Here is a 15,935-nt window from a genome sequence, read left to right on the forward strand (position 1 = left end):
ATGTAATTTTCGAACGGCCGAGCAACACGATGGTGCACCGCGAGCGTAATGACCAATAACGATCAATTTGCATGGATATATGTAAGAGGTAGCAGGACCAGCAGTAGCTCGCCGCGACAAACGAGAACAGAAGCGCAAAGGAGGGACGAGGAATATCGATGAACACACTGGTGATTCACACCGCGTTATTGGCATCGACATTTCTTTTCGCCGTTTCTGACGAGCTTCTCGTGTTAATTTTTCGTACGGTTGACCCACATACGTTGGCCGACGTACGCGTCGAATGGACGTTCCGGCACCTTGAAACGGCACTCGAGGAACCATCTTGGCCCGACCTTGAAACGTTTGCAGGCTTAAAACGCCTTTAAAACCGGTATCTAAACTTACGGATACATCATCCGTGTCGTTCATGCACGGTTGTATTTGTACACCCAAATTGGTACGTTAGTACCATCAGATGTTTCCTAAATACGTGTGTAGTACAGCTTCGTGCGTTTACGTTCGATATAATTTGCTCTGTAACTTTGAAATATCTGTCGTTAATTTTCGTAGCGTTTTATAAATCATATCGCTCGAGATTGAGATACTTTTATTCGCAATCTTTCGTTGCAATCGGTTGACACTTTAAGCGACCGCGCCTTAAAATTTAATAATAAGAATCAGTTTGAAGTTGGTTCTCGGAAACGCTATCGCTTAGTGTGTGCTTACGTTTAACACCTACGCGGATACTTTTCTCGTGGCGAGCCGTCTTCGTTAATGCCTTGCCAGTGCCGGCCGGTTGGGTCCACGCTTTACGGTACTCTCGCGCGTATTAATTGTACAAATATGTGACCGGTGCGTCTGGCTCGTATAAGCCCATGAAGTCGTGACAGCTCGTTGGACAGTTCGCCGGCTGTGCGCAGCTTTTTATCTTCCACCTCCCACAGCATTAAAATTATAAGCGTGAGATAATTAGTACCAGACTCGTTGACGTTCATTCCTCCGCTACGTGCTGCAAAACTGAACATTCCCGTGTTCGATTATCCACCGCGATTATCGTCGATGAGCACGGCGAAAGTAATATCACCGTAGGAATTCCAATAATTCGATGTATTTGCAATTTCGTGGAATTTCGACCTGTGGACTCGCGCACGGTCGTGGACGGGGCGCGTAAGGCGAAATCTGGAAGAATCAACCGACCACGGAGATCCTATTCGTCGTGTAAGCGACAAAAGGCCCGCGTGTGCAACGCATGCCTCGCATTTATTTCCCCTTTTATCGTTTAATCGGAAGGAGGCGTTTCAGTCCGCTCCTTAAATCTTTAACGGCATTGCGTTCCCCGTACACATACGTGACACGCTCGAGCCACTTCGAAAGAATATATATGCACCGCCTTCGTGGTATCGCGTTAATATCACCGGGACAACGTGTCGTGTATCGCTGGTACGTGTGTATACGTGACTCTGTCCCAGAGTATCCGAGGAGGACAGAACTCGGAGACGCCCGCTACCGTAACGCTCCTACAGATTTATCGAGTCGCACTTTTATGCTCTCGTTGTGTGCTACTGCCGCGGAATGCTTGTTCCCCCTAACGTCTGTATGAAACGTGCTGTATCTATTCGCCAGTTTTACAGCAGCGAATAAAAATGTCCTACGCGTACCACGGCGACGCTTTAATGACTTTGATTTCGATCGGGGACGCCCGGGTTTAAAAGTACATCCAGACGGAGACAAGAGCGATAAAGTTTGCAATTTGAACGCGTTTCCTTGCGTTTTAAGGTCGGAATGATTGGTGGGAACGAGGATAAAGCGTGGGAGGAGACTTCTGGTTGGCACTAATATCTTGCAACTTATTGCCGTATAACGTAACGGTACAGCAATGTTCAGTTGTTGGTACTGTTTCGTAATACCAGCATTTAACATCGAACGTTCGTTGTCTCGTTCGTTAACTTATTAATTCGTATCAGTTGCAGCTGTTGTACGATTCGTAAATATACGTTCGAATTGTAGGGATCATCGGCGATGATTTAATTAACCGCGTCGAAAGGAAGCTGGCGGTGGTGCAAATTCGCACGAGATCGATCAACGCGCGATGCTTGCCGACTGACTTTAAAGAAGAAAAAAGCTGTCGAGTATTTTGCGCGTCGTGTAAATCTCAAGCTTCGGTGGTTGCTTTTTCTTCTTTAAGAGAACGCAGTTTGGTCCGGACTTCGTCAAACAGCTCGAGGCTCGTTCGTCGTAACTGTACAGCACGCGATATTCGTTATACCGGAGGGTACTTGTTAAATTAAAAATACGACGTCGTGAAATGATTTTAGTATAATCTCTTACGTAATCGCAAAGATAGCCCATCCCGTTTGTGTGTCATAAAATGTATTATTTACAAAACTAACCTTCCCTCGCTGAACTTTATACTCGCTAAGTGTTAGCCTCCTTTTACCACCTTTTGAAACAACGTTCTTGAAAATAACGTATTACCGGCCACAATACGTTTACAAGAAAGGAGCATGAATCATCAAATTATTATCTTTCCGTTTCGTTCGCGTACGAGATCGCGTACGTTAAATCAAAGTCCGTAAGTCAGAGTTGGGTCCTCGTGTGGAATGGCGCAGGCAGTGGCGGCGGGTCTCGTTACATGTGTCTCACATTCGTGAGCGTTCCCTGTCGGAATGACGGGCCAAGGCTACGCTACGCCGTGATTACTCCTAAATGCGAAGGATTATTGGTAATTATTATGATCGAGTGGCGTAACATAATACGTCAGGGACGTAGTCTCGCGTTAGATCGTTAGTTTGCGTCGATTGCTCTGACGAGAAGGATGGGTGGTGCGGTCGAACGTCAGTCCAATACGATCGTTAATGTTTTCCAGGAATTTTATCGGGCGATAAATAAGTATCGAAGGAAAGTGACGAAACAACGATCGTCCTCGATTACCTCGGTGGATAAGGTTCGATCCACCGGCCGATCGTGTTTCGTCTCTTTCTGTTGATCGAACAGATTATCGAAGTGCTCGCGATTACGATCTGCGCCCTGTTCTTATTCGGAGGTTTAAAGGAGCGTGCGGTGCAATTAACGACGTCCCGGGCTTGTTGATCGAAATTTTATGGTCACGATCGGTGTAATTGATATAAACCCCACGAGTTCTGTCGTACACACGGTCGTTACGTGTCCATGGACGAGTCTGGAGAAGACCTTCGGGAGGAGGAGGCAAACGAAGAGAGAGAACGAAGAGAGGGCGAGAGAGAAAAGAGAAATGAAAAAAAGAGGACCACAGAACGCTTTTTATCGCACTGAACGTCAGGTCGATTAATTTTTGTAATCTTACGCTTTGAAATCTGGGTGCAGCCTTGATTTATTCCCGTCGAGATGATACTTTTGCAAACGAGCTCGTGTGCATCTTCTCGCATCTGCTCCCTTCTCCCCCTCGTTTCCTCCCCTTGTGTCTCTATCTCTTTCGATCCTCCCCCTTCTGTTTCTCGTATGTACGCATACCGTATACTCTTGTTACCTCCGAACTTCTCGTCCCCTCTCACCAGTGGACCCGTGTCCACTTCCCTTGCTCTTCGACCCGCGCATAAATATAAATCGTACATAATTGATTCAAAGGCCAATGTGGGCGAATCTTTCTGCGATCAGTGGAAAGTCGTTATTCATGCTGAGCCACGGGCTGAAGCCGCCAGCCGCCGATTGCTCGATCGGCCAATGAAAGCATAAATACGCGTCCATTTGCGGCCCGTTGTCGATACGTCCCGGTAAACGGTTTATAAATGTATCGCCTATCGGTTTTAGAAATCGTTTGTGAATCTGTCGACGAGTAATTTGTATATCGATCGTGGCTTACGCGTACGATCTATCGCACGTCTTCGATCTTTAGAGCCGGTTTTCGATAAAATCGATATCTCGTGCCGGCAAACTTTCCCTTCTCGGAAACGATGATTCGCATCGTACTATGAATCTGTCGGCGTTCAACGGATCCGTGAAATCGTTCCATCATATATCCCGTTTCGCATTTTTTCATCTCCCGGTGACACGTATCAATTTGCGAATTTATATGGAAACAATTAACGTTTATTTAAGACGGTCGTTACGCGTTAAGGAATACGCGTTAAAGGGGCGGTCGGTTTGACAGATACACGATATAAATATAATTGCACGTGTTGGACGCGTTACTTCTGCCTTTTATTTCTTTGGGGACTCGTCGTACGAAGGGTACTGCGTCGCGGTCGTTCGAGTTTATACTCTCGTTCTTGGCGTTGTTCTCGCTCGATGAGAATCGAACGAAAGACAACTTGGCAACTTGAAACTATCGTTCATTCCGGCCATGTCGCGGTAGCTGGCAGTTCTGGCAGTAAGTAATTAAGTGCGGGTACTTAGGCGCGTTTCCTTGATATATATATGTGTATTAATAATACGGTGAAACTGTTTCTTGTAGGCGTTCGCGGGAACCAAGGAGCGTGCGGGAAGATCGTTTCACCTGTACGCTCCTTCACGACGAGTGCTTGCTTTTAAGCGTCCAAACCAACGAGCTCGGACATTCGCGTGCGTCGATACGCGTCAATTTGAATAACAGTACTGTCTAACACGTCGGCATAACTCGCAAGTGAATAGCTCGTTTTAGACGTATGAAAGTTTGAGAAAAAGATGTCGATAATATTTTTACTTCTGTACCTTGAAAAAATTGCGTGTCTGTTGATAGCTGAGTGTATTAAATTCTTTAAAAAGATGTACAGTGTTTCTCGCGGAATCGTATTATCAATGGCAGGAAAGGATCAACTGACAGCTCAAATATTTATCTAGCCGATCAGAAACCGAGTACGGAGAAAATTCATTTGAGAGCACGCGTTACATTTATTGTCGGCAAATTAACGTCGCTGGCTGTAACCCTTCTGCATGGTCTAGGGTAAACAGGCTCTAGCGACGCGTTACATCTTCGGGAAGTCGTGCCAGGAACTCGAGAACGCAATTAGAGTGTCGGTGTATACGGTGTGTGTAAGAGCTCGACGCGACGGTGCGAACTGTCGAAGCAGGTGTGCTTTTATCCGCACTTTTGCGGTGCAACGTTTGATGTGGAGCCGCCGTAATAAACTCGATTAATAATAACGGAACACGATCGAGAAGAAGCTTCGATTTTTTCCATCCATCGCGGTGAAATCTTAATCCCCTTTGTGCGATGGTAATGTTGCTGCTTTCGAGGACGACACGATTGAAAATTGTAAAGGAAGTTATTATTATGTTCGAATCTCGTAGCTCGTGTAGTAATCATCGATGAAGAAACGCATTTCATTATGATAAAATAGTTCCGAACATTTATTATCGATGGAAACATATGAGATTCCCGTTAATAGTCCCAACTATATTTTCAATTAAATTTCTGATTAACAGTCACATTCATGTCCGACGAAGGAGGAAGATTCTTTCGTGCATCTCTGTCTTCACTCATCGTTTACATAAGCATCATCTAAAATACACGTTGCAATTACAATTTAGTAACTTGTAGCGTTACAGTGGTACACCAAAGTTGTTAATCAATCATTAAGGATACATTGTCGTAATGAATGGCACGTTTCTCAACAATATGATGTATTATTCGTCTAACAGCTTGTCCACCCAGCGGGCCTCTACCTAATATCTGTCTGACTAATGCGTGTACGCGAACGTGTATCCTCGAGAGATATCCACTTTGCTGCTTTGCCCTCTTTGCGGTTCGCGAAGTAATAAGCTCGGCTTGCGAGAGTAATGAGACTGTGCGAGCTTCATCTCGGCCCTTCTCTCCCGCTCTAACCCCCTTCCCCCCTCTGTCTCTCTCTTTCTCTCTCTCTCTCTCTCTCTCTCTCTCTGTTGCGATCCATCGTCCTTCGTGGCAGAATCGCGACCCGATTGCACGAGAATTCCATTCGACGAACCGCCTTGGGACCAAGCTCGGCATCGGTAATCCAGAATCGTTAAATTCAATCGGGCAAAAAGGCCGAGAACGAGCGTGTGAACGATCGTTCCGAGAAGTTCGTCGCCCTTATGGCGTTTTCAGAATCGCTAATTCCTTTCTTCTTCGATCGAATTAACATAGAAATAGAAGAAGAGGTGAAATTCGTGGGATACGCGAATTACGTGCCGCGTGTTGCCTATTGAAACAGGACATGGGGGAATATACGATCTTTGACCAAGGAACGTTCGAATGTCTCGGTAAATTCTCATAGGCGGTGAAGCGGACAGCGGTAAGAAACGGTCGGTGGAATTTCATGGTGCATCCACGATTTATAATTAATTTAATTTTGCCGTCGACCGTGCACAGCACGGACGCCGTTTAACCTTTTTACCAAGATTTCGTTAAAAATGGATCGGATTCATCAACTCGTTTCCTCGAGGCTTAGGCGAGTCCTGGCGACCGTCGATTCACGCGGTTTCCTTAGCGCTGGCTGTTCTTTGTAGACGGCACAGCAGCCGAGCGGATCTTTATAAAATTGTGCGGCAGCACGACTGCCACGCCCGCTCATCAAGATTTCTTCTCGTCCAGTCTCTCTTTGTTTCCCGGTATCCGCTAGTTACTTAAATTAGCCAGAAAAACTTGGTTCTCGCTCGTTCTTCCCGACCAGACGAGTCTCGGCTTAGACGCTACGTGTATCCAGGCGGGTTCGTCTCGACGATTACGCTTCGTTGAAGGAAGCGCAGCGAAAACGCCGACCGCACAAGAAACTGGATGAAAACGAACTACCCGTCGCGACGAGTACATTTTTTTCGATCAACGACCAAGATTGTCAACGTCGCGTCGTTTGAAACGGAAAACGTCTTAATGGTCGATCGAGGTATCTTCATCAGTTCGCGCGATGGTGCGCGATTCTCTACGCTTAATCGTTAAACCAATCGTTAAAGTGCATTAAACGCTATTATAGTTACGTGGCGGTAATCTCGCACGATATCTAAAAAACCGTGACGCTGGTTTCGAGTAAATATTATTTACGACCATCAAGACAAACACTACGTTGGCTAGGAGATTTCTACAATTTTTTATCCGTGATTGAAACTTGTAAGCCGGAAGTGGTTATCGGTTTTATTCGCACCTGACAGTTGTACAGCGGTGGCCAGCCAACCGACACAATGTAATTCCTCGACAGGGTTGCGCCCGACTTACCGGATATTCGTCAACGGCCGACGTACGCACAATTCGATAATATGTCCCTTAATGATCGATGAATGAAACGGTAATTATTCCTCGACGCGAAGTTCCTTCGCGTGGCTTTTCACACGGACGACAGCCTCTCTCGTGCACACATTCGCACAGCGCATCTAGCACGTCGAGCCTCTTTTTCCTACAATTAAGTTTACGCCTCATTGTCCCCGATGATTACCAATCAAAGTGAATGGGTCTGTGTTGTCCAATTGGCCGCGCGCAACGCCGCTATTGGGATTATAATCGTAAATGTCGCAGAAAAAGCTGGTAACTATTAATCAGCAGTTAATTGTGCAAGGCGGACTCTTCGTTGCAATCCTTTTCCAGGAAAACAGCAGGAATCGAGCTATCGATAGCTTCGCAGGAATTTTTCATCGTACATACACGTCAAACATGAATTCTCGAATGAAGAAAACACACGACGTTTGTATCTGCGCGGCATAACCATAGAAAGTTATTGAAATTACGTATATCAATCCCGACGTAATCTTTCGTTCCTCTTCTCTTTACTGGAAGTCTCGATATACACGCAATAGCTAGTTATACGCAGTTAGGTTTCTTTGTAACTGGACAAAGCTTCAAAGTCGTGGAAGACGGGAAAAGATTTCATCGAGGCAGAATGAAACGGTTTTCAAACGACAGTGGAGGCATTTCAAAGTTTCCCAGCGCTCCTTTTAAGCGAAACTATACATCTTTTAATTATTATCAATTATCTATCATGAGATATTCAAATTTTTAACATTTCTTCTCGCGTATCAAAGACCAGAGAGTGGCAGCTATGAACAACTCGGTGCCGAACTGCGAAGCTTGCACGTACGGAAGGGTGACACCACCGATTAGCCTCGAATGAATATATAATTTGGAAGGTACGTTGTACAGCGTTGCGTACGGCATATGCGTCGGGCAGAGGTCGTAAGGTACATCGAGAATCGATCGAGAATGCCGCACCTTGGCGTCCCGTATGTTCGTGATCGATCGTAGACGTTTCACCTGCCCCGAGTACACCTCGGGTATTCCTTCGTTTCATTGCCGCGTTTAATCTTGCGATCAAATATGGTTGTCGATGTAAATTACGGTTGTCGGACGCTGTCTTCGACTTCTCTTGCGCTGCAACTTTGCGTTCCAATTTTGGAAATACTTCATCGAACACCACCGTTGATCCTTATCAGGAGATAGCGATCCTCTTATTTTATAGTGCGAGTATGTCAATGAAAAATCCTTCGAAGAGATCTTCTTAAAAGATCATGCTTGGCACAAAATTTTCTCATAATTAATCCAACGAATCTATGTTACAGTTATTAACGACTGAAAAAGCGAATTCGCTTTATATAGAGTCGGTAAACTTAGACAAACCGTAGGCGTTGTGACGGTACCGAGACACTTGTCGATAAGATCGCTTAAACAGAACGGCGTGGTATAATTTTTTCTGGCGACAGGCTGCAGGTAGAATTCTTGGCAGCTACTAAAATTCAGTGTCGCGCGTTAACACCCTCTGTGTTTACGTCTACCTTAGAACCGAATCCTCGTCGTACATCTTCTGGTACTCGCTCCTGGTACATCCTCGAGTATCGTGGCACTAGCGGGAGCCTGTTTCTCAAGTAACGTCGTACGTTTCGCGAAGGTGTTTCACGGAAAGCCCGGAGACTTCTTGGCGCTTGCGCTGCCTACCTCGACGTTGTACACCGGCATCGATAGCACGGTAACCTACAGCCGACTAGGTTCTACCATTCAAATGGTCAACAGCGTAACAGGGCGGTGCTCTATCTACATCAGGCTACGCTAACAAAGTCGTCAGTTCCGTACGAAACCCCACTGTGGCGAGGACGTGTCGTAGGAATGTTTGTCGAGGGTACAAGGCGCGATGCCAATCAGTGATGCATATTATGCCTCTTGAATGGTTGCGTAAAATACGCGCGAACCTTAAACTACGGTGAGAATCTTCTTTCGCTCGATTTTATCTTCCTTGGTAAATATTTTTTAACGGGAATATCATGGCCGCACAATCCTTGCTGTACGACGTAAGAGGCGTGACGGAAGCAAAAGAAACCAGCAGGATAATTAACTTACATCATATTCCCTGTGCGAACGAACTAATTACACATACGGTGGGCGTGACTTGGATTTGAAGCGTGATCGTTGGTTATGTATTGGAACTGAGCGAGTGAATCGTTTCGCGCGAAGCATGTGGTAGAAGTTCAGGGGAATGTGTCGCCGATTAAATCACCACTTCGCTAATTCCTAATGAAACTAAAGTTCGAGCTCGGGAAGGAAAACTAGAAGAAAAGTAGATTTAACTTAAGATAGCAATTATGTAAATGGGTCAGTGACTAACCGTTTAGGTTCGTAGGTGGCTTTTGAACGCAGCTGTAATGCCATCGCTATCAACGCAGGAAGCGCACGATATTTCCTGGCTGACTGAATCAAGGTTGTGTCACGAGTTTAGCTCGTTAGCGAGAGCACAAGTCAGTATCGTGCTACTGTGCGCGCGATTATCCATCATACGCTCGATATCATAAGCGCAGGCGCCTAAACAGATTCTTATTACGTTTATTCCCCTTCCATTTCCGATAGCTTCACGTTTAACTAACGAAAGAAGATTTTCTGTGAAATTTCACACACCATAGCTCTTCATCGTCAACAATTAGCAGAAAAGATAAACGAAATAAATATTCTAGCTTTCTTTGATACGCTAGTAGAACGTTCACGTGCTTCGGTTCGAAAGCCAACACCTCCCCTTCGACATTCGCCTTCTCCTCTTGCTTGGCAATCGGCCGCGTGTCACTTGCATCTGGGACTAACCGTACACTATCCGCTCACTTTGGTCCGATTTGGTAGACATTACCGCGGTATTTTCAATCGGGGACTCGATGGAGCAAGGACACCATTAGCTTGTCACACTCGACCAAACAAGACTCAGAACCGCAATGTTTACTATCTCTTTGATGCCAGGTATCTGGCTACTCGCTATCACGTACCAGATATGACCGAATCGGTAGTCTATCGCTCGCGTGTCTCCCTTCTGATATTCTAATCGACTTTCCAACGTTTAAGGCGACAACGATCGATACCTTAAGAATCAATATACATTTGATTTCGCGTGTCTAATCGGCTCGTCGCTGGCAGTTCCATTTCATCAGCACGAATTTAAGTGGACGTGGATAGAGGGAAGACACGTTTCTGGGCCACACACGAGACACGCGTTTCTCCGGTGTCGACCTCGAAGCTTCGAGCGATTATATTTTCTCCTGTGCATTAAAGCCCGTACTTAGGCGTACCGTTATTTAGTAATGCCTCACGCTCGCGCTAGGATTTCCAAGATTTTTTTTACGGAACATCGACGCGAAGATTACTGCAATCAGCCGTAACCTATCAGTGACTTGCACAAGATGACGCGACCGCAGGATTAACCCACGGACAATGTCTTCTTCCTATGCGAAACGTTTGACGAACGATCCATCCACTGTGGCATTGGCTCGTCCATTCGCAGGTGTTTGATTATTTGCGAATGATGGTTTTCGACGTGGTTTTAGGCTGAGATTAATCCTTGATGGCCTAACGTTGTATAAGAGTCATCGGTTGATCCAAGAAAAAATTATTTTATGTATCGAACTCGTGTACTTCCATAACTTGTTATATAAACGTTTATGCTATTACGTCAAATATAATTCATAATTTCTGCTAAGGCAGATATACAAGGTGTTTAGAAAAAGAACGGTTTTTTTTATCCCGATTTTGCGATCTCATCAAACAAGGATTAACGTTAAACATGGATACAAAATACCTAAAGAGGTGCCTAAAAAAGACGAGTCGGGCGATCGATGGATATGGACTACGTCTACACAGTCCTCTTTTGGTAAAACCGTTGAAAGACGTGTTCATCAAGCTTCCAGGGTCAGTGGAACGTGACTTACTCGAGGAGTAACTTATGGCACTTTCACGCGATACCGAAGACCATCGATTCTTCCAAGCCAGCGTTAATTTAACCGAAGATGGTCAATCTATGACGTGCAAATTCCTGAATGGATTGTGCAAGTTGAGGAATAACTTGCAGCCTCGAGCCACGGTACAAGAGTCACGAACGTGATGGAATTTCTCGCGACTCTGTCACCGAATCCCACGATGTTCGATTTCTAATCGAAGGATCTATCGATTCGTATCGATTTTGTTACAAATTTATTACGAAACGACATCGTCGCCGGATCGTTGCGGTGCGTTCACAACGTGCTGGTAGAAGATCGTTGGAGAGCGATTAGCTAGAGATAAATCGGAGTAGAAAAATGAACGAAATAATTATTAACGCATTTGCCAGGTATCTTAACGCGTGATTTTTATCTTTCACCGCGAATGATATAGAGGCGAGCCAGCGCAAGATCACTCGTAGTTGTTAACTCCGGCACAGTGGAAAGGTCGTAGCCATGGCATGAAAATTTATGCGTAATTGCTTTGAAACGAGAGTACCACCGTATCGGTACGAGATCTGACCGATCCTGTCACCGTGCAGACCCCAAGCCACGGTGCAGCAGCAACTACGGCAGCAGTCAGACATTCGATACAGCAACCTACACCTTCGAAGAAGTCAGAATGGTTCCGTCGTGGTTTATGCGACCGGTGAACGTGGCGTTGTCGGGCACGGCTCGACCGCTGATTTAAGTAAATTGCATGCAAATGCACGAACTACCGGCTACGAACGGGAATAAGGTCGGCCATTAACGGCCATTCCTACTCGGATAAATAACAATAATTGAGTGGATCGTGGATTTAGTCAAATGGACACGTATCGAGGCTGGAATTCCAGTAACGCGAGTTCATTCGTAACGCGGAAGTATATTCGCGAGTGTGTAGAATCGACGTACTGTACGCGCGTACGTGTGGTAGATGTACGGACGAAGGTCAGTCTCTTTGTCGCGTTAGATCGTTCCCGATCGAATCGAGAAATTGTATCGCGACAGGTTTTCCGTGACCTTCCGTCGAAGAAAACAAATAATACAACTTCTTTTCGAAGAGGGCCGCCGTTCTTTAGACTCGCCTGGAGCGGTGAGACCGAGTTTAGATTGCAAAATATTCGTCGTTATAATAAAAATTCAAGGAACGCGACGTTCGTGCGAACTCGGGTACGGATCTGGCTTTGGCTCGGCGTCGGTTTCACGGTAACCTTTGGAAACGGTCGCTCGCGTTCGTGTAATTCCCACTTGAAAAATTCCTTTGATGTCCAAACGCGGACGATTCGAGCGGCAAATTTAAATTCCTAATTGATCCGGTGTACACGAGACCCTTTCCAACTCGGTGTGTAACCCGCATACGGGTATACGGTAGGCAACCGATACGGTGGGGGATGATCGTGTAACTCGCGACGTAAAGTTGCACCACATTAGTCCCCTGGTATATTTACGGCTGTGTAAACCGTACGTGGGGGTCCCGGGTTGGCATTAGCCGGGCCAACATAACCGCGACAGGCGTACGTATATGGCGAGCAATTCGCACCGTTAACTACCGTCCATACTCGGTACGTAACCTGTTGTGCATCCTCAACCTCTTTTCCTTTCACCGGTTTCTCATCCTCCCGCTGTTCTCCCTTGATTCTTCGCCATTGTCCCAAAATTAGCTCGATAAATCGTGCTATAGCCGCACTTGCCGGCGCGTGTATACGTCGAGTTAGTTATTCGCGGCGTGGGAGTGAGAGGAGAGAACGATACTTTGCGAGCCGACGAATACAACGAGGAAAAAGAAGAAACCGAGACTTTCGCGTGATTCAAGAATTCACGATGTCGCGCTTTCTTTCCTTTCATTTTTTCGTAAATCTTTCGCCGGTTAAACTTAATTTCGTTCGGTCACTTCCACGTACACGTGTATTCGCGCTGTTCCGACGTTCGCCTTCATCGTCCCTTTCCTGACGCTCCAAGATCCGATAGTACAAAGATAGCGAAGGTGACAGGTACGTCCTTGAACATCCGCCGGTGAACCGTATACCACTACTTGTGTCCTAGTTGCCACGAGATTCTCAGGAGAGGAAAAGAAAAAAATGTGGAAAGAAGGGAAATTATGATTATGCCCGTGCCAATCCCGTTTCGACGCCGCCAACTGTGAGACCGCATCTCGAACGAGCAATCGTTATTTTTAATTAAGGGAAAAGATCGGAGTGGTTCTGGCACGAGGAGAAACCGCTCCAAGATACTTCGAGGCCGTCGAACGTTGCAACGAGATACTCGCTCGGTGTGCATTAATTGCGAGCGGTGTTAATGGCATTGTAGCGATCTCCGCGAGAACGATCTTTTACGTCTTTATGATTCATTAACTTCTGACACGTCCATCCGAGACAGAGACTTCCAACGTCGTATTTTCTTTCTTTTTCCTCCACGTGTAATAAGCAGGATCGTAAATCTTTTCTTGTCGATCGGTCGTACGTAAAAACTGTTCGCCATGCTTGTTACAAAATTTAACGATCGCTATTCTTTAGCGTCGTTTTCCTATGGCAGTTCTTTGACACTTTGTCGCGCGAAAATTCAGAACTTTGCTCGCTGCTATATTATTTTACTCCTTCTTTTGTAACCCGTTGCATTCTATACGACTGTTATTTTAGAAGCGAATCTACGTAGCATGCTCGGATGGAGCTTAAAAAGTTCTCACGACCATTTAGGCTCTGTTAACGATCGTAGCACCGGTATATTTCGTCAAGAATGGCCATTATTTATGGCCGCTCTGTATCGAATCGGAGATCGATACTTCCACGTTTCTCAATCGAGACACTACAGACAGCCCGTACTTGAAAATACAAGAAAATGTCGATTCGTTGGAACACAATCGTACAAGAACCACGTGAACGAATGTATCCATATTATCGTCGAAACAAATGTCTCGAAAGCTGGTTTTTGCCTTTTACCTCGAAACTTGGCACGTGTCGAATCGCCAAATATAGCCATTTACTCACGAGAGAACGCGAAAGAACGATGGTTTGGATGGAGCACGGACGGAAGAAAGTAAGACGAAAAGGAACACCACTCCTTTCCTCGATTATAGCTAGTATTATATTCCTACGAAGACTAGCCTCCGCCTTTCTGCTCACCTGCCGTCATCTCTATCCTATAATCCGATTATAGTTAAACGATATCGTGACGCTCGATTCCCAGAAGCCGATTAAGAAATTGGGCAATCGAGAAAGGGCCAGATTTTGGATGACTCGAACCTTTTCTCCCATCTCTCTCTCTCTCTCTCTCTCTCTCTCTCTCTCTCTCTCTGCCGTTCTTTTTCTTCGCATTCACGGCACAAGTCGTATGTTTTCAACTAATGTCATTCATCTGCACGGCATTATGACGCGTCTCGCTCGCGCACAACGCGTCCCGTTCAACGAGCAAGACGAGAAAAAAGAAAGGAAAAAAGGAACAACTGACGCGTGACTATTGACGCTCATTAGCCGGCGTGAGTGTGAATTCTGGTCGTGTGTTTTCTTCGTTTTTCGCGCGCGACCGTTGCGTCTTCCGGCCATGCATCCGTGTTTCCTCGACGATTAGCAGATTTCCAGTGTCCCCAGCGTATAATTATGATCCTGCTCGTAGCTACGGGACACCGTGGCGTTAGCTCGTTCTAGCCGCGCCATAATTATCACGACCTGCTCTCTGGTGCTCCGCTGTTTTAACGGTGTCCGTGATTCCTTGAAATATATAGACTAGACCAGCCACAATTAGAAGCCGGTATGAAGATTTTATTTTAGGACAAAGTTGATAGAACGTTCCGATCGTACGTCTTTGCAATTCGTGCTCTGTAATTCGTGACAGTGACGTAACCAATCGTCCTAATCCTGTACAAGTAGAGTACCACATGGAATCACCGTTTGCCCTGTTCCGTCATTTAAGATCATCCGCGTGATTTACGGTGGGAATAGATGGGTCTCTTCGCTTAAACAGGAGTACGTTTTTAAAACACGGGAGACAATGGGTGTCTAGCGGTGGTGGGCGTACCACGATGCGGGTGAATCACGGCCTCGATATCGTAGCCCCAGTTTTTTGCCAGTCTACCGTTCCCATGCTGCAATGTCCAATGTTGTAAAAATCCCGTTACAACATCCTATAAATTACTTAAGGTTCCCACAGCACGCCCCACTACCGTTTCGCGGTATACCTTGGACCGAGCGGGCTCGCTCGTGAAATTACCGGCTAGCAGTAGTTGCCGCTTCTATCCATAAAATCGACACCCTCCAATTAATCCCCGATCCTTTGGAAGGGTATCCCCGTTCTTTCTTTTTCTCTGCCTCTCTTTGGCAGTGTTTCGCGGTCGGTCAAGGGTAATGATATATTTGCCGATTGTTACAGAATTCTCATGGTTTCGTATGGAAATAAGGGGATCCGGTTGAACATAGCCTCGTTGATCCCTCGCCTCGGAAATAATAACAGTTTCGGCGTGGCGCTCGATTTACGACACGCGTGCACGGAGCAATTCGATCGACGGACGCGCTCGTTGCACGTGTACTTTTTCTCTTGGATCCTTTGCACGCTCTTTTTTTTTCTTTCTTTCTTTCTTTCGTTTTTTTCGTGTACGCCGAACGAGCTTCGGTATCGCGCGCGTATCAGCATTCCTTTGGGACCGTATTGGACATAACAGCGTGTACTTACGTGCCGATAAGCGTCTCGAAGTAAACGAATGTCCCGTACAAACCTTTTAAGAGGTGCACCCGTCGCCGAGGCGCGAGAGTAATTTAAGGCCCGAGTGGGAATCGCGATCGAAGCGTGCGTAGCATCCGCGATCGAGCCGTTTAATCCAGCCGGCCACTCACGTTCATTCCCGACAATCGTCGATTACA

General features: G+C 46.1%; 1 protein-coding gene across 3 annotated transcripts in view; it reads left to right on the forward strand.

The window, feature by feature from the left end:
• LOC138184904 (Krueppel-like factor 6) overlaps positions 1-15,935 on the forward strand; it is a 285,854-nt gene that overhangs the window by 42,679 nt on the left and 227,240 nt on the right. The window contains exon 1 of one of the 3 annotated variants that reach the window (XM_069123345.1): positions 2,804-3,280. The exons of the other annotated variants lie outside the window; for them this stretch is intronic. Within the exon in view, the coding sequence (XP_068979446.1) occupies positions 3,083-3,280 (198 nt within the window). The 5' untranslated portion in view covers positions 2,804-3,082. Of the gene's footprint in view, positions 1-2,803; positions 3,281-15,935 lie in introns of those variants that run through there. 3 annotated transcript variants of the gene reach the window in all.

Source organism: Bombus flavifrons, chromosome 11 (assembly GCF_040668555.2).
Source record: "Bombus flavifrons isolate JBK064 chromosome 11, iyBomFlav1_principal, whole genome shotgun sequence".
NCBI lineage: Eukaryota > Metazoa > Arthropoda > Insecta > Hymenoptera > Apidae > Bombus > Bombus flavifrons.